General features: G+C 39.9%; 1 protein-coding gene across 1 annotated transcript in view; it reads right to left on the bottom strand.

The window, feature by feature from the left end:
- Positions 1–10,066: 10,066 nt before the first annotated feature.
- Positions 10,067–22,541, bottom strand: part of LOC116278002 (uncharacterized) — a 156,108-nt gene continuing 143,633 nt past the window's right edge. The window contains exons 7-8 of the mRNA XM_072962164.1: positions 10,727–10,780; positions 10,067–10,082 (exon numbers count right to left, since the gene is read on the bottom strand). Coding sequence (XP_072818265.1) covers positions 10,760–10,780 — 21 coding nt within the window. The 3' untranslated portion in view covers positions 10,067–10,082; positions 10,727–10,759. The remainder of the gene's footprint in view (positions 10,083–10,726; positions 10,781–22,541) is intronic.

Below are 22,541 nucleotides of genomic sequence, written 5' to 3'. Positions count from 1 at the left end.
GGCACTGTGATGCCTCCAGCTTTGTTCTTCTTCCTCAAGACTGCTTTGGCTATTCTGAGTCTTTTGTGGTTACATATCAATTTTATGATTTTTCTATTTCTGTGAAAAACACCATTGGAATTTTGATAGGGATTGCCCTGAATTTGTAGATCACTTTGGAGCATATGGAAATTACAATATCACTATTAACTCTTCTAACCAATGCGCATGGGAGATCTTTCAATTTACTTGTATCTTCTTCAATTTTCTCCCAATGCTTTATAGTTTTCAATGTACAAGTCTCCTCTCTAGTGTTTATCATGGATTTTCAGATGCAAGCATAGGACAAAATTGAAAATGGTGTGGACTGGTTTAAGACAAGGCATTCCATGACATTCATTTTAAAAATGAAAAGAAGATTGGACAAGCAAGTAGATTATGTGTTACATTTATCGAAAAGAAAAGTGTTTTATATTTTATGTGAAAATTTGTAACTGGTTACTTGGCCTTAAACCACATTAAATAGCAAATAAAAACCAGCTTGACCACATACAGTACTATTCAATTGGAGGTTCTAAATTTGACTGTGGGTATGAAACTAACTGCTGAAACTAAGTCGTATAATTAATTTAGTTTTATAATAGCTGTTACTGTTAGTAACCCTATATGGTAGTAGCCACGTTGTAAAGTAATTAAATGTGTGATTCTGTAAGACTGTAACCTATTTGAATGACTGAAATCAGGTCTAATGTATCAGTGAAAGCTGTGAACTTTTTTTTTAAGTAAGAACATTATAAAGTACATATAAAATTTAAATTACTTAGGAGGTATTTTTGGCTTTTTAAAATGAAGATAATTACATATGGATTTTGTTAGAATCATTTTTCCCCATCAACCAAAATATATCCAAATTCTAATTCCTTTAGAAAAAAGTTATTTAGAAGTTAGGGTCAAATCATTTTCAGCTTAATTGAATTTATTTAATGTTTATCTCAAGATAAAAATAAAAAGAAGCTGACTTTTTTTTTACATTACATTTATGGTCTTCCCATGTTTTTAATGTACAGTTCATATAGCACAAACTTTCATAGTTATTCTAAGTTTTTGAATGCTTTTCCTGAAAAGCTTATAGTGAGAAGAGGATAAGAGGAAAAGACCAGCCAGAATAAAACCATCTCCCCCACCAAATGCTTCTATAGCTCTTAAATATTTCTAACCATATAGTAATACATAACATGTATTTAATTATAATTATATAACTATAGGTCACTCTGTGAATTCATTTTCCCCCACAAATTGTTCTTGGTCTCACCTTTCTTATAGTAATAAAAGTTGCTGAAAGCTAAGAACTTTGGCCTGATTCTCTATCATTGCTTTGTTAATTGCATTATTTTTTCATCACTCCTACCTAGGAGTGCCTGATGCATTCTGAAGTAACTTCCATTATTACCAATGCCCTTATAAAATTTCAATCAGCTTAAAATATTTAGATGCAAACAAAACAGAACAAACTTGTTCTGTATCTTAACTGAGAACCTGTATTTTAACTATGTTAACTTCCAAAAGCCTAATTCTGTTCACTCCCTGCTCCTGTAAACTCCATAAGAGCAGGGACAAGAGGGGGTCTTGTTTATTCCTATCTTCTCAATGCCTCATACATCCCGACACACAGACACCAGCATAACATGTAACTTCTTGTGTGTACAATTAAACCTTACATATCACCTAAGAAAAAACAACTAGAAAGGATTCTTTAAGTCTACAGTCCTATGAATCTGATGGTCAATTTTTCAGGTGTTATTAGCCCTACAATTTAGCTCTTAAAATCCAAGTTCATACAAAACAAAGTTCTGGAGCAGATGTCAGTTTCTCACAGCACATATATAAGTCCGTTTTTACAATATTTACAGATACCTGCCAGATTCAAAGTCTGTGTGGATTACAGAGGTGTATGAATAGGTTAACATCACTCATCAAGGAGATACCAATCAACATCACAGTGACACATCACCTCTCACCTACGAGGATGACCACTATCAAAAAAAAAAAAAAAAGACAAAAGATAATTGTTGGCAAGGGTATAGAGAAATTGGAATCATTATACACTGTTGGTGTATTTTTTTTTAATGGTGCAGACACTATGAACAACAGTATGGAGGCTCCTCAAAAATTTAAAAATAAAATTATCATATGATCCGGCAATCCCATGACAGGAGATGTGAAACCAGGATCTCAAAGAGATTGCAGCACCCCTAAATTCGTTAACACTAGTCACAGTAGTCAAGATGTGGACACAGCCTAAATGTCCATCAATGCATGAATGGAGAAAGAAAATGTATATACATACAATGAAATGTTATTCAGCCTCTAAAAAAAGGGAAATCCTGCCATATGTGACAAGATGGATGAACTTAAGCAGTCACAGAAGGATAAATAGTGCATGACTCCACTTAATATGACATATCTAAAATAGTCAAGCTCATAGAAACAGTAGAATAATGGTTGCCAGGGGCTGGAGGGTTGAAGAAATAAAGAGTTGCTGTTCAATGGGTATAAAGTTTTAATTATACAAGATGAGTAAGTGTCCAAGACCTGCTGTAAAATATCATGCCTATAGTTAATACTTAATTGCGCACTTAAAAATTGGTTGAGAGTAGATCTCATGCTAAACATTTCTTAACTTTTTTTTTAAGGCTTTGTGTGGCCTGTCACTACAGCTGGTAAACTTTGATCATTGGGCAGGATATACTCTCACTGAATTTGAAATACATCAGTCTAATAAGTAATTCCATGTTTGCTTGAAACAGACAGCAACAGAGCAAAAGGCACTGAAAATAAGCAGGTGCTGCCTTCATCAAGCAGTGGCAGCCTGGTGAACCACTCTTCCTTATTGTATTCTTGCCGAACTAGAGTATTCACATTTTCTATTGAAACTTTTTTTTTTTTGATACTATGAGAAAGATGCTGATAAATCCTTATTTAACAGCTCTATTTCCCCCACTGGTATGGGTTAAACTGAGTCCCCAAAAAAGGTATGATAAAGTCCTAGCCTCACATGCCTCAGAATATGACATTTAGCAATAGGGTTTTTACAAAAATAATTGAGTTAAAATGACATGATGAGGTTGGAGCCTTATCCAGCAAAACTGGTATGCTTATAAAAAGGGGAAATTTGGACACAGACCAGATATACCCAGAGGGAAGGAGACATGCAGGCACAAAGAAAAGATGGACATGTGACAGGAGTGATGTGTCTACAAGCCAAGGAAGAGCAAGGGTTGCTGACACACACCAGAAGCCAGCAGAAACAAGAACAATTTTCCCCTGGAGCCTTCACAGGGAACATGGTCCTAAAGACGCCTTGATTTCAAACCTCCAGCTTTCAGATCTAGGAGAGTAAGTTTCTGTTATTTTAAGCCTCCTCAGTTTTTGTTATTTTGTTACAGTAGACCTAGGACTCTAATACACTTGCACTTAACATTGCACACCCTTTGTTTTACTAAACCTTCAAAATGGAGTATGATTACTGGTTTCATGGCTTGGCTACTGATTAGAAAGGAACCAATTTACATACATAATGACACATAGGGAGGCATGGTTATACCTGATCTTTACTACATCTCCTCCAAAGAAATTCTATGGAAGGCATACCCCTCCTTGTCATCCTTTCTTCTTTCATCTATCTTTTGGGACCTTTGCAAGAGCTCAGATGACTCTGTTCTTTCTTGGGCCTATTCATTATTATTTGGTACAAAATTAAAATGAGATATATTAAACTACATGAGATAGGCCAAAAGGGTTTTTCCAAAGCCCTTCTACTACTATATCCAAAATTATATTAACAACTGAGTATTCCCAAACTCTTCCTCAGATCTCCAGTGGTATTTATTCCCCTTTTCAAAAATTTAAGCAATTTTAGGTACCAAGTAAGAGTAGAAACAAGGAAGATTTCCCTAAGGCCAACACTCAAAGGTTCAACCTAGAGTCTATTTTATAGTGGATAAGCATTCTGATCTCTTTTGATTACTTATCCCAGAGTAGCAATTATCTATACAGATGACATCTAATTTTAAGATTTTCTCATGTAAAGCACTATGAGGAATTTCCCCCCTATTTCCTATGAAGAAACATTCATATAGCAAGCATGATTTCCAAGCAGAGAAAATAACTTAAATATAGGGCAGAACACAATTTTTTAAACTGAAATAAAGCTGACTTACAATATTGTGTTAGTTTCAGGTGTACAGTATAGTGATTCAGTGTTTTTTGTGAGTTATATTCCGTTATAGGTTCTCACAAGTCAGTGGGCACAATTCCTTGCATTATGTAGTAAATCCTTGTTGCTTATCCATTTTACATGTAGTAATTTGTATCTGTTAATCCCATACCCCTATTTTGTCCCTCCCCCTTTCCCTCTAACCTTTGGTAACCAGAAGTTTCTTTTCCATGTCTACGAATCTGTTTATGTTCCATGTATACATTCATTTGTATTATTTTTGATATTCCACATGTAAGTGATATCATATAGTATTTGTCTTTTTTGTCTGACTAATTTCACTAAGCATAATACTCTCTAGGTCCATCCATGTTACTGCAAATGGCAGTATTTCTTTCTTTTCTAGGCTGAATAATATTCCATTGCATGTGTATATATGCGCACACCCCGTATCTTCTTAATCCAATTGTCTGTTGATGGGCAGTTGGGCTGCTTTCATGTCTTGGTTATTGTAAACAGTGCTGCTATGAACACCGGGGTGCATGTATCTTTTCAAGTTAGTGTTGTCATTTTTTTCCAGATGTACACCCAGGAGTGGAATTACTCAATCATATGGTAGTTCTATTTTTGGTTTCTTAACTGTTTTCCATAGCGGCTCACCAATTTACATTCCCATTAACAATATATGAGGGTTAAAACACAACATCTAACTTCCCCTTAGAGCCACAGATATACCTTTTCTCTTGGCATGGAGTATTTAAAGCACTGTCATCCACATTTCAGGAACAGTAGCTCCAATTTTCCAAAAAGAAGAAAGAATTAACAATGGATAATCCCCAAGGACTCTTAAGCCCAGCACCAAGACTGTCTAGGAACCTTCTGGAACAGCTGAACTAACCGTATGTCCTACGTGCTTCCAACATTGCGCTGAACACCCGACACTACCGCCACCTACTTGTTTACAGGACATGTATGCTGGGGGGGGGGCGGTGTCTAATTTTCTACAGCTCCAGTGACTGACGCTCAGTTGTCCATTATTACTTGAATGACTAAACACATTTTTTTTTAATAAATCCGCCTCTAAATCATATAGAAAGCTAGAGTCCTGAGCAAGTCTCCAGTGAACAGACAGCTTTGCTCACGACTTGCAGATAGTACTATGTTCAATGTCAAAGGGATATCCTCCACAGTGGAATGTCCTGGTTTTTTGGGGACTTTTTCGTCCCATTTTTGACCTTTGCCTTTTTACTACTGACACATCAAATCAAACTGGATCATGGAAGGACACTCCTGTCACTTTTACTCTATGTCAAGCTCATTTCCTGCCTGTAAGATTGGTCACTGCAAACTCTCATATTCAGCCTTATCCCCAAAATTCTAGGGGACAGCTCAAGTTGCATCAACAAATACATACCATGCATGCAGGAGAACACTTGGTAAGCACTGTGAAACCTTTAAAATGAGTTCACTGGCCTCCTAGGTACATACAATCTAGTGAACTTTTGAAAACCTAAGTGGCAATAAGAGATTTCAATCAGACATGAAGACAATCATTCTTTAGAACAAACCGTGTCTCCTTCCCTCTTCCCTGCAGTCCTTTGAACCAATTCAAGAACAACTTTCTATAGAGAGTTTTCCCAGGGCCCACAGACTCATCTGCCTCTACAACTTGCATTACAGCACCCAGGGGATTCTTCTTGAGGTGATTTACTCAAGGGCAAAAAGCCAAAACTTTGTACAAACAAATTTGAATTAGAATCTTGATTCTGCCCCCTCATAAGCTGTGACTTTGACAAGTCAATTTTTCTCAGCCTCAGCTCCTTAGCCACAGCCTCTGCCTCATCATAAAACTGGCAAGATGTTTACGACACGAAGTTGTGATGAGATAAATCAACTAGCATTTTCATGTAACCAGCACCAAGATTTTTATAACTAGTTCCCTTTACATTGAGAGCTGTGTTAACTCACGTCACTGGAGAGTCCGCACCTTAGTAATTTTTATGTTAGAGGTTTTGGTTCTGTTCCCCTAAGCTAGATGTTACATCCATTAATAAAAGAGACAATCTCTTAAAATCTCCAGAGTGCATATGGCCAACTCCCTCCACACTCACATCCCACCCTCAGAAAAAAATTAGAAAGGAGGAACGATTTCTTATGTTGCTAGTGCCAGCGACAGACATGCAGAGAACAAAGTTCATAGACATCACTGCAGCTAAAGTTGAAAAATCAGCCCCCACTGTGTCTTTACCTCTAGTAAACAAGTTTCTCTGCCGAAAAAGTCTATTTTCAACCTATTTTCATCTATATTGCTAAGCAACACCCTGTACCCCCAGTTTTATTTCTGGTTCTGCATTTATTGTCACAGACACCCACAAAGTTACATCCCACACACTGGAGTATTTTTAGGTTTCACTTGTGAACAATCATATGTGCTATCAAGTACCTCAATTCACAATAATGATGCTTCCTACTTGTACAGAAGTTACAGTCACTGGCAAACATATCACGAACTTTCTCATCCATTTTATGACGCCTGAGCTACTCAGGGGGTCACCTCTGGTGATCTCACTCCAAGGGGAGATGGCTCACCTAAGATCACACACCAGAGGCGGCAAAGACTCAGCGAAGGCCCATCCTACGTTTCCCACCCCTCATACAACTTTGAGCCCTTTTACAGGTGAAAGGCCTCAGTTTACCGATCTGTAAAATGCAGAGATTTGGCTTGATCACCTCCACGCATCTACAGTTTACTTGGTGTCTAACATTTCATGCCCCATGAGGAATTTTCCTGCTTCCTGCTGACTCACAGCCTTCTTCCACCAACTAACTGAAAAAGGAAACAAATGGAAATTTAGCTAATGTTTTATACCAAGTGATAAATATAAAGATGAAGCCAGTATTTAGAAGAAGCTCTGCAAAATAAAGAGTAGGTAATTTTTAAAAAGTATTGTTGACTCAAAGTTTTAACTTTACCCCTCATTGCTGCCGAACCCTGATCCCTAGTTTCGGCAAACACCTCAGAGTATTTAGAAGATGCTGCCCACCAAGGATCAGTAATTACAGTACCAGAGGCTCAGAGAATCACAGGATTTTAAAATCAAAAAGATCCTAGAGACCAGAAGTCATGAGTAATAAGCAAAGGGACATTTCACAGGACGACAGCAGTTGGTGACTCAGGATCTGGAAGAGAGTCAGGAACGTGGTCTGGAGACCACACCAAGAGACACCTTCCTAAGTGGCCAGAAGAACTACGAAGGGGAGCTTCTGGTTAGAACCAGAAAAAGAAACAAGAACAGCAAGGGGTTGAGATATCCATGCACCTTCAGCGTTCCTCGTTTCTGTAGGTTATTGTTTATTTATACACTGTCTTGTTCCCCAAAAAGGTTTCAACCAGTTTACAGTCCAACAATGTAGCATGTTTAAATAAACTTTAAAATGGAAAAAAAAAAAGGCAGAGGAAATGTAAAGTTAGAAGGCATACCGTTTCAACTCCATCTCTAGTGCTGCAGGGAAACAAACACATTACATATTTTAAACAACGGAACATCGTTGTTGTGGCCGGAAGCGCAGCGCTTCGCGTAGTGCCTGGCACACAAACACTCCAGTTCTGTGAGTTACTATTCATATTAGTAATGTTATTTGTTATTAGCCCAATGTTAGTTGTCTCCCCTAACTGACTCTTAAAATAAGAGGTCCAACTTGACCCGATGGCAAACTCCCTTCCCTGTCCTGTCTATTCCCTCCCCGCCTCCTTTTTGTCCCCAAATTCCCTAAATGTAGAAGTAATAAATAAAGATATAATGAGCCTTCTGGGCCCTGGGGCCAGTATCTACACTGTTGGCAATGTAACCAGCTCTCAGCAAAGCTGTGAAATTAGCCACATTTCTCATCTTTTTTTCCTGCCCTCCTTCTTCCCCTTTTCCCGGTGGCATTGTGCAGCCACCTAGAGTCTCTCCTTAAACTCTGTTCTACATTTTCAAAGGAAACAAAGCTTTAAAATAAAGGCATTAAGTTCTTAAAGTGGAAATCCAGGTGTCCATGGGTGAAGGGGTACCAGAGATTTGGGTTTTTTCTTTTTTTTTTTCCTTCAGAGAGCTACGTGAAGAGGAGTTGTAAATCACTCCTTACTGGTCATAGCACAGGGCGGAGTAGTAACTGAAAGTCCATCCCCAGTAGTCCTGGCGCCCCCAAGTGGCAGAGTGTGAATTAAAATGAAACCGAGGTGCCCCTAAAACTGAGTTTCCTGAGTTCATGTCTAATCTGTCTATCCAAAGCTTCATTCCCTTTCTTCTCCCAACCCCGTTTCCCTCAGGACTGAGCATCAAAGAAAAGCGGGGACTGAAACCGAGCAGGACACTGTGGGCCTTCCAAGGGATAAAAGCCCCTCTGTGTCCCTCATTCCTTCTGGGCAGAGAAATAGGCCTTAGTCTCCTAGCCCTTTCCCTGAGTTCCTAAGAGCAGACTCAGGCAGTTAATAATCAGAACAAGAGAGTCGCAGGACTCCCAGCTCCTTCTGAAGGGATATAGATAACAATCTGCTGCATATCTGTACACTGTTCTAAGACCCCACCCACCCAGGGGAGGATGGTGACTACATGCTGACCACAAGAAAGTCAACTCCAGACTGGTTGGAACCAGAAGGCTGGTGACTGAGATTCTCCAAACATCACCCTGTTATCTCAATCAGAAGAAGGTCCACGAACTGATCAGACATCCTATTACCCTCTCCCCTAACACGGTCTTAAAAACCCTTGCCTAAAAGCCATTGTGGAGTTCAGGTCTTTTGAGCGTGAGCTGCTCATGCTCCTTGCTTGGCTCCCTGCGAATAAACCCTTACTTTGCTGAGAACACTCACTGTCAAGAGTTTGACCTTCTGTGCCACGGGCACACAAGCCCTCACTTGATACCCAAAGACAATTTTGATTCTCACAATTTTAATGAATGAAAAAGTTAGATCCGTGGTCAAAGGGTTAACCACCCACTTAATATACGGCAAAAAAAAAAAAATCTTTGGAATGCTTTAGTTCATTTAGGCCCTTCTCACTCTCCTCTTGATGGCCGTATACGCCTCCCCACGTTTGCTGGCTCAATTCCCAACAACGTCCCTAAAACACTGATTTCCTCTTGGCTCCTTCCACTTTCTAGGACTCTTTCTCTTGCTTGAAATTTCTTTCTTTACTCCAAGTGTCTAGCCCTTTCTAACCATTAGCATAATTAATATAACTGAAGGCCAGTAGCTCAGTAGTTGGGAAGTGAAGCTTCCTTTACCACGGTGGCAAGGAGGGGAGGAGAGGAAAAGAGGGGAGAAGCTCCTGCCCTGCTCCAGAGGTGAAATTAAGATTGCCACTGAAGAGATCCAGAAAGAGGATGGGACTTAGAACAGGACCTCTCAGAACCAGGACCATACAAGATCTTTCACTCACAGGAATAACAGTGCCAATATCACTAAAGTTTAGTTTCATTAACAAACAGAAAGTAATGACAAGTAGTTGGAACATCAAAGTAAGCATCCTCTTTGGGGAAGAGCCCATAAAGCCATATTTGAGCCCATTTTTCAGGTAAGGTAGAGGCCAGCACATCTCTTACAGTCAGTAACTTCAAGTTAGTCCTGAGCTGCTAATCCTAAAAGGATTATCTCTGCACATCCTGGAAACATTTCTTCCAGGCTGTATTTCCAAAGACAACTTCAACAACAGGGCTATCATCCTACCATACAGACCCTTTGGTGTCCAGTGCCCTTCCTTTTCGGATGCATTCTATCGTTTTGAGTGTGTACTCTCCTCCCACAGCTGCCTCTGGTAATTATGAAAACCTTCAGCCAAGTACTGGTGTCAGAAGTGGCAGGCCGTATCTTTATTTAAAAAGGACATCTTCCAGTTACTTCCCTCTGTCAAGAGCAAGAAAACTGCTGAGTATATGAGGAACCATTTTACACTACTGTAATACACAGCTGTAGCTCAATGTGTCTAAACTTAATATGCTGGAAATTTTATTCCTCCCCCCGCCAAAAAAAGCAGTGTTTAGTCGCTGTGTCATTTAGCCATAGGCAATCGTCATTTTTACCTTTTTCCCTACGTTCCTCTCACTTTCTCACATTATCTTTCTGATGCCCAGAGGCCGTATAAAGAACAAAGAATCATCTTTATTGCAGTAAAAGTAACTCCTTGCAAAGCTTACCCAAACGTGCCGCAGCATAAAACTACATGAATTAAAAGAAATTCAATAACCACTAACATTGACCCTAGAGAGCCTCCAGGATACAAATCAATGGCTCTGTAGTGCAGGAGCTACTTCTATCCACAGTCATGTCAAAATCACCCAGCACTGCTTTTCCTTTCCAGTTGTGATAGAGAAAGGTAAGAAAGAATCTCACTCCTGTGGCAACAAGATAAACCCAGGTAAAATTTTTTCTTTCTATAGAGCACCAAAGAGCAGCCCAATCAAGAAAATACTGTTGAACTGAACCCCAGAGAGAAAAGATAATTTCGTTAAGTGAACGACTAACTGCGTAAGTTGTAGCAGTTTCCATACCTGGGGATGAGCAGCTGGCCTGGGTGAGAACAATCAAAGCAGGTACGCGGTAGCCTGGGAGGTGAGTACAGCATTAGATCACAGTATAAACTGGAATCTGAAAGAGCCTAAAATGTGAACACACATCACTTGACCCAATAACTCTCCACCCCAGAAGCTGCAGTGGGTGAAGGGCTATGAAGCATACGGGAACTATAATCCTACACATTCTCTGAGCTTCAGTCTTAGAATCCTGCCAGAGCTGAATATAAAGGTAGACCAACAATATCTGGTGTTACAACCCAATCCCTTCCCAGATGAAATACTGATCAGATCAAAGAGGCAGTGATGGCGCAGGAGGCTGGGGTTTGGGTTGAACAGAGAATTCCACCTAGTTTAAGGTGCAACCTGCCTAGTTCAAATGGAGCATAGGAAGGATCTAAATGATTAGCCCGCTACCTAACCACTTTGTGGAGTGGAGGCTTTCGCTGTCCAGAAACTGAAAAAGTAATAAAAACAAACAATGAAAATTCATGGATTTTTCATTTACTATAGTCCTCCAACTTCTTTTTTTCCTCTCTATAAATGCATTCTCTTTCCCTTGCCACATGTTAAATTGAATGTGGCTCACCATGGTTGCAGACCTGGAATCCCAATTCTCTGCTGATCCCAAATAAACCCATCTCTGCTGGAGAAATACCTGGCTGTCTATTTCAAATCAACAAAAGAAAACCAAAAAACTACAATTCAGTTTCCACTGTTGTATTATCCATAATAGACAGTATATATTAAAAAGCTGAGACATGAAAAGAAGTAGACAACATGGCCCATAATCAAGGAAAAACAGAGCCAGTAAAAACCACAAAGGACCCAATCACTGGACCAAGCAGTCAAGGCAAATTTTAGATTTTTAAGTCAACTATAAAGATGTTAATAATTTATAGGAAAACATGAACATAAAATGTGAAGAGGGTATTTCTGAAAAGAAATGTAATCAGAAATATAGAAATTCTAGAGCTGAAAAAATAGAGGATCTGAAATAAAACACTCATTGGATAGCTTAGAAGCAGACTGAATACAGCACGCAGAAGGTTATTTAGTGGCCAGAAATTATTTCCAACATGGCAGACATATTCCTTTGTGATGGGGCTTGGCCACTCTTCTTGCACAGAAATAGCAGAGTATTTCTACACCCTTTAAATATAAATTGATTTGCAGCTTTGCTTTGCAAAGTTTTTGCCTAAAAAAAATGCAGCAGTAGTTATGTTACTCTTCCTTTTAAGGCCTTAATCTGAGGCTAGACCTAAGGAGACACTGAATCTCTCGGCATGCTACCTTGAGACAGCCATGCCACGAAGAGTCTAGAAGGGAACACCATGTGGACAAAGAGATATAGCCCTCCCAGCTGAGCTTGGCTTCCAGACAGTCCCCCTGCTGAATGCAGCTACATGTGTGAGCTTGGGTGCATCCAGCAGAAAAATGCACAGTCAACCCATACACTTGTGACAAATAACAACCTGTTAATATTTTTAGCCACCAAGTTTTGTGGTGGTTTATAACAATAGATCGTTAATACACTGCAGGTGAAAAGGATCAGTCAATTTGACTACAAGTCAAGAGAAATTACCTAAACTGAAGCAAAGAGATAATATGTAGAGAATATGTAGAAGATAAATAAGGCTCAAGAACCCTAAGCTGGATAAATACAAAGAAAACCAAACACTAAAAATGAGAAAATTTCAAAAGCACTCACAGGGCAAAAAAAATATTAATGGACATTATACTGAGAACAAAACTTCTCATCAGACACAATGGAGGCCAGAAATCAATTGAAAGATAAATGAAGAAACACTCCAAAAGATAAAAATATACATGTGTATCTATATGTGCATACACATGTATGTGTTATGTGTATATGAACACAATCTTTTTTATATGTCAGGTAGACTGAGGTATAATTTACATACAGTAAAATTCACTCATTCACCCTTTTGAGGTACAGGGTTGGATGAATGAGAAGCACGTAGACCTGTGTTACCAATTCCCTTATTCTCCTTTGGAGTCAATCACTACTCCTAGCCTCAACCCAGCATTGATCTGATTTCCATCCCTAAAGTCTGGCCTTTCCAGAATGTCACACAACTGGAATCTCATAGTATGTAATCTTTCATGTCCAGAGTTTTTTTTTTTAGCATAATACAGATGATACTCATGCATGTTGTTGCATATGTCACTAATGTAACCCTTTTTATTATTGAATAAATGGGGTGTGAATTTCCAGCAAAGGGAATAGCAAATCCAACACCTTTGAGGAGATAACGCTATTGGTTCATCTGAGGAACAGAAAGAACACCAGGAGGGTATGACATCGTGAGCCATGGGGAAAATACTGAAGGATGAGGGTGGAGAAGTATTCTAGGGCCAGATTACTCAGAGTCTTAAGAGACTGTGTTCAATATTTTATATTTTCTTCCAGATGCAGAATTCCCTCGTGTTTTTATCTACTGCAAAAATGTTTAAACTTTAGTTATATCTGTCTGAACACTGTGAGAATGGATTGGGATTGGGGGAGAAAGAATAGAAGCAATAAGACCCACTTGGAGACCATCTTAGTAGTCAGCAGGCAGTATCATGCCTCACAGAAGGTAGCTGCAGTAGAAACAGAGAACAGGATTTGGGAATTGTAATTGGCAAATTTGATAACGGGTAGAATGCAAAGAACAGTGATGGAGAGCAGGGTATCAAGCACACTGCCCAAGGACTGGCTCCTGCAGCAGGCTGATTGGTGGGAAAGATGAGTGACCAGGCAAAAGGGCTGATGGGAAAAACAGAACTCTTTCTGGGACAGGTTAGATTTGGGAGAACTATGGGACATCCAAGAGATTCTAACAGGATGCTGGATATATGAATCCAAAGCTAAGGAGAACTGCATGGTTGGTAACAAACTTAGGAATCACTGGTATTTTAAGCCAAGGAAATAGATGGCTTTAAGTAAGGAGAGGAGAGAAAGTGAGTGAAGAAAAAAGAATGCTGAGGAACGCCAACACTTACAAGTTTTTAATGCAAGTGGGACTGGTGACTAAGATTAAGAAGTAGCCACAGAAGTAGAAGGAAAATCAGGAGAAGGAAGAATCATAACGCAAGGGACCAATGTTTCAATAAAGACAAATAGACTCAAAATATCTAAGCTAAGGACTCAATTTTTCATGAAGTATGACAAATAAAAGGCAATTTCCAACTTTAGCAAAAGCAACTAGTAATGTGTTCAAAGTGAATTCTGAACTAAATTAACTTGAAGAATGACTGAAAATGGAAAATGAAGATGGCAACATTGACAACTTTCTATAGGAATGGCTAAGTAATAAAGCATAGAGACACAGGCCAGTTTGGTTGGAGGTGATATGGTTTCAAGGGAAGGTTTTTGTTGTTTCATTTTTTAATGGGAGAGACAAGAGCATGTTCAAATGTTAGTGAGATGTATTCTGAACAACAGAACTCATTTTCCTTCCCCTTTACACCCCAAGCCATATCCCTACATAATCACACACCTAGTCAGTTATTAAATCCTGTTGCTTCCATCTCTGAAATGTCTCCTGAATCCACTCCCTTTTCTCCGTTCCTACTGTCTCAGCACCAATTAAAGCTTTCATGTCTCTTATCAGAGCATTTAATACATCATCTACCCAGTTAACCAAACTGCAAGGTTAAGGGTATCATACTCCAGACTGACAAGTCAGCCCATGGCTTCTGACCCCCAACTACAAGAAGTTAGGGTACAACCACAATTAGAAGAACAAGTCCATGCAAGATCATCCTCACTCCTGACACCAACTGCAAGCTCCCAAATCATCCTCACTTTTGACAATTTATTAGAAAACTCACAGAATTCATGGAAACCTATGGTACTTATGGTGCCATTTATGACCTGAAAAAGGACACAAATTAGAACCAGCCAAAGGAAGAGGCATAGGGCAGAGTATGGAAGGATTCCAAAAGTGAAGCTGCAGCTTTTCTCAGAACACTGACAACATCACTGTGTGACAATACACATGGAGTACTGCCAACTCAGGAAGCTTATCTTATGCCAACCTGAGTGTCCTGTGTTTATTTTAGGGCTTTATTACAAAGGCATGTTTAAGTGTCCACATGGTTGGACTCCACACCCTCTAAGATTGGTCCTGGCTTCCGTCTCCAGCCTAATATCTCTATTCCATACAATCCATCACACTAACTGCTTCCCCCAACAATCATGCTTCATCATGTTTCCCTGCTTTTGTACACACTGGTCTCTCTCTGCCTGGTCTTCCCGTTGTACTCACCACACATTCATTCTTCTTTGTTTTCTAATGTTTACGCATCCTTTAAAACTCACAATATCACTTCCTATGGGGCATCTTCCTAGATTGTATTAGTTCTAACTAGCTTTTCCACATTCTCCCATGCTACTCTGTTCCTACTCCTTTCAAACTTACCAGACCTTCAGGGCAAAAGTATCCTTAAGGGTGTCTTTAGTTTCTAACTTCTTTCTGTTCATTTTCTTTTGTATTGTTTTGAGGTTCTGTGGTGGGAAAACAAGGGAAGGATTTTGTGTGAACAGCTGAGAGCATGAGAGGGAAGTGGGTAGAGCAGAACTCTTGTCTTGGGCTCTATGAGGACAAGGGGTCCCGGAGTAATCTTCATAGCTCAGGTCAACAAGCTATGTTATTTCCTCAAAGAGAAATGACAAATGGCCAACAAAGACATGAAAAAAAAAATGCTCAGCATCACTCAACATCAGGGAAATGCAGATCAGAACCACAATAAGATATCATCTCACACCTGTCAGAAGGACTTATCTAAAAACAGAGATAAGTTTGGTGAGAATATAGAGAAATTGGAACCCTTGTATGCTGCTGGTGGGAAACTAAATATAACCGCTGCTATGGAGAACAGTATAAAGGTTCCTCAAAAAAATAAAACCTGAGTTAGCATATGATCCAGCAATTCCACCACTGGGTATATATCCAGAAGAACTGAAACCAAGATAGATCTTAAAGTGATAACTGCCCTCCTATGTTTGTTACAGCATTATTTACAATAGCCAAGATATGGTAACAAGCCAACTGTCCATCAATAGACGAATGGATAAAGAAAAGGTGGTAAAGTTGAACATCATTCATCCTTTAAAAAGAAGGAAGTCCCTCCATACACATCACATAGATGAACGTGAAGGGCATTCTGCTAAGTGAAACAAGCTAGTCACGGAAGTCCAATTATGACATGGTTCTACTTACATCAGGTAGCTAGATTAGTCTAACTCATAGAAATAGTAGAATGGTGGTTCCCAGGAACTAGGAGGAAGGGGAAATGGGGAATTGCTTTTCAATGGGTACAAAGTTTCAGTTATATAAGATGAGTAAGTTCAAAGAATCTGCTGTACGACATTGTTCCTGTAGTCAACATTATGATGTTATGCAGTTAAAAACGGGTTAACAGGAGTTATGGAAATGCAAATAAAAATCACAATGAAGTATCTGTTCACATCTGTTAGAACAACTGTTATCAAAAAGACCAAGAAGTAACACAAAGTGTTGGAGAGGATGTGGAGAAAAAGGAATCCTTGTCCACTGTTGGTGGGATGGTAAAATGGTACAGTCACTATAGAAAATATAGAGATGCCTCAAAAAGAAAAAAGCATAGAACTACCATATGATCCAGCTATTCCACTTCTGGGTATTTATCCAAAGAATATGAAAACACTAACTTGAAAATGTATATGCACCCCTACATTCGTTACAGCAGTATTTACAATAGCCAAGATATGGAAACAACCTATGTGTCCATCAATGAATGAATAAAGATATTAACACACACACACAATGAAACAATGCTCAGCCATAGAAAGAATGAAATCTTGCCATTTGCGACAGCATGGATGGATCTTGAGCATATTATGCTAGGTCAAATCAATCAAAAGGAAAAAAATACTGTGTGATTTCATCTGTATGGAATCTGAAAAAAGAAACAGTAAAATCAAAAAATTAAACAAAAACAAACTCAAAAAGAAAACTGATCAGTGGTTACCAGAGTGTAAGAGGGCTAGGCAAAAGGGGTGTATGGTGATGGTGACTTTTGGGGAGGGATTATTTTGTGGTATATACAGATGTTGGATTATTATGTTGTACACCTGAATCTTATATAATTTTTAATAATTAGCTGAGAGGGTAGATTTCACATTGCGTATTCTTATCACAGCAAGAAAATGTTTGATGGAATGAGAGAGAACAGCCCTCTCTAGCTGGGATCCATAAGAACAAGGGATCCCAATGTACTCCTCACATCTCAGAGGTCAAAATGCTGCATAGAGTGGGGAAGAGAAACAGTCTGCCTCCTCGTGTGCAAGACACAGTGTGACCCCAGGGCAAGCAGGACCATGTTGGAGCTGCTAGGGGACATCAGCAGAGGTCTCTGGGATTAAGAGCATCAGCTTTGTCCTGCAAGAACCAGAAGGCACTGAAACACGTGTCCCTGACATAGCTATAAGGGAAGGGGGAAGGGGAAGACAGAGCTTCAATTTAAGAACTGAGAACACTGTTGTGAGCACATGCTGTGCCCTTGAGGACTGCCAGAAATATTTGAGTTTTTGGAGCCAAAGAGCTAAGATATATAGTAAGTACATGAACTGCTAATTTAAGCCAAGGTGACATTCCTGTCCAAAGGCTGAGCAGACTTAGTCAAATCACACAATAGAACACTGTATATGAGTAATGAAAATTTGATTCCTGGAAAGAAAGTCCCTGGTACCTTAAAATGTGACCTTCTTTGGAAATAGAGTTATTACAGATACAACAAGATGAGGACAAGGGTGGGAGGAGGGCGGGCCCCTAATCCAGTATGACTGATATCCTTCTAAGATAATGGTCACTTGAAGAGAGAAACACTGGGAGAACAGCATGTCACGATGAAGGCAGAGATTGGAGTTATACACCTACAAACTAAGGGATGCCAAAGATTGCCAACAAACCACCGTAAGCCAGAAAGAGTCGAGGAAGGATTCAGAAGTAACATAGCACCGTGGAGACCTTGCTTTGGGACTTCTGGCCTCCTGAACTTAGTAACTTTCTTCTGTGTCAGGCCACACAGTTTGTGGAACTTCATCAGGCAGCCCTAAGAAACTAATACAGATTGTAAAACGGCCAGCAGTTGAAGGCCTTTACTTTCACTGAACCCCTTGCGCCATCTGGTCCTGCCCTGACCTCTAAAGTTCTTGTGAAGCCACCTGAGAAACACTAATTGTTCCCAATACTTTAGTACCTCCCAGGAAATACGTCATCCACGCCCCTTGCCCTGTAACTTACAAGTGCCTCTCATTACAGTAGATGCAGATGTTTCATCAACCGTTGACGGCCTTGGCCATGAGCTTGCATTGACCAATGAAATGAGGACAGAAAGGCACGTGCAAGTTTCAAGCTGGAACCTTAAGAAGGCCTGGCAAGTGTCCTACAGTCTTCTCGGCACTTCTGCCATCTACCACGTAGCCACTGGCCCAGAATAAAAAGACATACAGAACGAACCTGAACCTAAATCACTGTCCATACCAAAATCCAGTCAAACCAAGCCAAGCCCAAGAAAGCCATAATTTCAAGACCTACAGACTCATCAGTGAGACACACACACTCATTTTGGTAAGCCATAGAGCTTTGGAGGTTACTGTGAGACATTACTATAAACAGCCAAGTGGAACATTCACATCATCATAGTTTTTATTCTTTGTTTGGGCTTCTGCTCCATATTCCTATCTAGTTTCCTGAACTCTAAGCTGAAATTTTCAGATATTCCTATTGTATCATTTTCTCCTAAATCCTTAAGAAAAAGAAAAAAAAGCTCTGAATAGTCTTAACAAAGACTATTCATGAAGGGTACCCTCCACTAGAAAAAGGACAATAAAAAGATCTCCACTTGAGGGTAGGTAATTTTAACCATTCATCAAGAAAACTTCACCTTGAACTAGAAGACATAATATTTTCATATTTCTCCATTTCCTTCTTGAGCATTTCACAGTGCCCTTCCCTGTGACAAGACAGGGTAAGCATACATACTCATAGCCTAAATGAAGTGGATTTGTGTTCCCTCATTTTATCTGTTGTCTTTGCTAGCAGCCTACGACACTGAAAGCCAGTGGGAAACCACAGGGCAGCAGCAATTAGCAGCAAGAGTTATGCATCGAGCTGTTCCCTACATATTAACCCAGAAAGAACAAGACGGCGCCAGGTGATAATTTTTGATTGACAGATCAGGTTCTAAATCGGTATCTCAGCCATGAAGGGTACCCAGACACTTATGCAGGGTTGAACGCCCTTTTTATAACCTCTTTAACAGTGGAAGTCAGCTAAGGTGACGTGGAAGAAAAACTGCCAAGGTTGGCAGAGCAGTCAGTGAGGAAGGCTCCGGTATGAACTTCATTTCTCAGCAGTGCTGAAGTCAATCCAGTTCAGTTTGACTTTCATAGGACATTACACACAAAACCTTTTGAGGAATATTCAAAGTAGGAATCACCCACGGGTCTTGACTTTAAGACCCATTTTCCTTCCTCAGGACATCAGCTGGGAAGCAGTAAGTTCCTCCCAAGCAACTGTCGGCACAGTCATTCAAAGCTGAAGGGGGAAAAAATTCAGAGGTTAGAGTAAGGGTCACAGGACAAGAACATTCTGAAAATTTAACAGAACACAGGTCTCCCACAGGTGAGTCTGCACCTGCACCAAGAGCAAAGGGCTCATCAGAATGGCCAGTAGTGGCCACTTAAATAGTCACAAGCTAGAAGAAAAGAGGTGGTGTCAGTAATACTGAACAGAGTTGGAAATGTCAATCCCTCCTTCAGGCCCACTGGGAATGACTAAGTTCCATTTGCACAACTTCATGGTACATGATTATTTTCACATACGTTCATATACATTATGTCACTTGGTTTTCACAAAAGCCTGGTGAGGTAGGAATGACTGCTGTACGAGGTTGACTAGGGCTGCTGTAACAAATCACCACAAACGGTGTGGCTTAAAAACACAAACCTATTCTCTCACACATCTAGAGACTAAAAATATGAAATCATTGTTAGCAGGGCCATGTTCCATGCAAAGCCTCTAGGGGAGGGCCCTTCCTTGCCCCTTCCAGCTTCTGGTAACCCCAAGCACTCCTTGGCTTGTGGTTCCATTACTCCAATCTCTGCCTCCATCTTTGCAGTACTGGGTTATCACTGAGTCTCTGTCTACACAGAGTGTTCTCTACTTCTTGTAAGGATACCAATCATGTTGGATTTGGGCTCCCCATAATGACTTCATCTTGACTTGACTGTATCTGCAAAAAAACTATTTCCAAATAAGGTCACATTCACAGTGACCAGTGGTACCAGTGTTTATACCTTCAACATACCCATCATAGGAACACAATTCAACCCCTAACAGTTAGCTCCATTTCACAGACAAGAAAACTGAGTTTAACAAAGGTCAAGTGATATAAGTGTACACTATCAGTAATGAGCAGAGCTAGGACTTCCACCAGGTCTAACTTCTGATCCTGAGTTTTATCCACCATATGACCAGCTCCTCAGCATTGCTACTGCAGCTGTGGGCCCCTTAAGGCTTGATCGAGAAAAAGTGGATCAAGAGTGCAGGACCCAGCACTGTTTGATGGACAGAGCTCAGTGGTCATCTGCCAAAAAATGGCTTTGAAAATCTCCTGTTTGGTTGGCCAGGTACATAGTGACTTGAGGGCCAGTAGAGGGTCCTGAATGCCAGTCACAAAGCCAGGATGCCCATGATTCTAGTCCTTTCTTTGGGTCTGTTCTCTAAGTGTCCTATTTGAATATAAGTATTTCTGGGCTATTCAGCTTAATCAAGTTTATCTTACAAATATTACTGATCTGAAGGGTCCTTTCACACTTGAAAATCATTCTGTTTATTTACTTACAGATGTGTTTGATGTCACATAGATAAAGGGATGGATGGATAAAGTTATACCAGGAGAATAAAAAATAAAATATGGCCTCTGTTCTTAATTCATTTATATTAGAATAATCCATAGTGAAAATATAATTTTTCAAATACAACCAGGAAGATATATTAAGTTGGTGGTACCCAAACTCTGATGTCCTTCAGAGTAACTTGGAAAGCCTTCTTTAAAGTAAAATTTCTATTATCAAATGGCATTCAATTGGAAAATTGTAGTAATTAGTATTTAAATCTAGAAAGTAGTTATAAAAACCAAAAACACTCTCTCTATAAAAATAACCAGCTTGAAAATAATTTAAATGGCTTTTAGAAGCTAAGATACCAAGGAGTAAACGTAAGAATCTAGTCTAGCTCAACATAATGGATTGAACACATATTTGCCACTCTGAATCCCTACTAAAATGACAACAAAGGAATAAAAACACTCTACCCACATGGACAAAGAGTCAAAGAAATAGATGAGAACTGTCAACCAAGGTTTTAGAACTGAAAAGTGGATACTGAATAGTGCTTAATTAGCTGAATTGATAAAATTGGAAAGACTTTGGAAAGCCAACCCTAAGCTAGCCATTTAACAGTCCAGAACCCTGGACGGTCTCCAGAGCTGGATGCTCCAAAGGCCTCTACAAGGAGGAGAGGCTTAAGAATTGGAACAGCCTTACATATTTTGGGCAGCAGAGTTATTTAATCTGACTGTATCTATCAAACCTGTAAATGCACACAACACTGACTCAGCAATAACGTGGTAACTTTTTCTTATGAGTGTATTCACATGTATGTTCAGATACATCTAAAATGATATTCATAGTATGATTGTAATTTAAAAACTAGAATTAATCTATTCAGTATTAACAGTGATATATTTATAAAGGAATTTATCTATATCAAATGGAGTATTTTTAGGTAGTAAAGAAAAAAGCAATCTGCATATGCTCATAAGGAAAAAATCTCCAAGTTTAAAAGAGTTCAAGTGCAAACAGTGTGTGGTATGCTCCCAATTTGGCCCATCTTCCCACTCTCTCATGGGAGAAGATTTGATTGTAGCCCATGGAGATACTTCTGTCTCTCAGTCTACACTGAGGTCCAACATAGGTGAATCCATCTGTCTACTGGTCTTTGGAGAAGGCCCTGAACAGAAAGGAAAGTGGACTTTGGTCTGAAAACCAACCTGAAACCAGAAGTCTGGCAGAACAGACCAGACAGAGTAACAACACCTGCACATCCCAAAAAACAACAGTTCCAGGTCTAATGTGAATTTGTGCTGGCCACTCCTGAGTCAGCCCCTCCTCCTCTAAGCCTCAACTAAGACTCACCACTCCCAACTCCAAGAAGAGACCAGGGGAAAGACAACCATGTCGCCAGGGCCCAGCAGCCCTGCTATGGGTAACCCTTCAGAAAGGGCTGGCTCTGGAGCAAAGCAGAGGCCCTCTGCTGTGCCCTCCTGAGGGTGAATATCTAGGCATTTTTACAAGCCACAAAGCCAAAGAACCTGGTCAGCCCAGGGCCACAACACAGTCAGGAAGTAAGAGACAGCAGGCAGCATCTCTGATCACAATAGAGGAGTCGTTCTGTGCACATCCATGACTTCTGGAAGAAAAGACTCGACTTCTTGTTCATCGAGCAGGAGATTGCTCAGAACATTAAAGCTTGTCATTCTACTATAAATGTGACACAGCAAAATAATGGGATGCAAGATAGAAGTAGCATCCTAATTATGCTATTATTCTTCCATTTCTCCCTCCAAGTCTACTCTCCACTCTTTTTTGTTCTGCTCTGCGCTTAGGGGGTCTGGTCTGGGTTCCCTTCCTTCAGAGTTCTGGTCAGGTTTGGCCTTGGGGAGCCCAGCAGGAGGT

The sequence above is a fragment of the Vicugna pacos genome, chromosome 6, assembly GCF_048564905.1.
Source record: "Vicugna pacos chromosome 6, VicPac4, whole genome shotgun sequence".
Classification (NCBI taxonomy): Eukaryota; Metazoa; Chordata; class Mammalia; order Artiodactyla; family Camelidae; genus Vicugna; species Vicugna pacos.
This window is presented reverse-complemented; position numbering and strand designations above follow the sequence as displayed.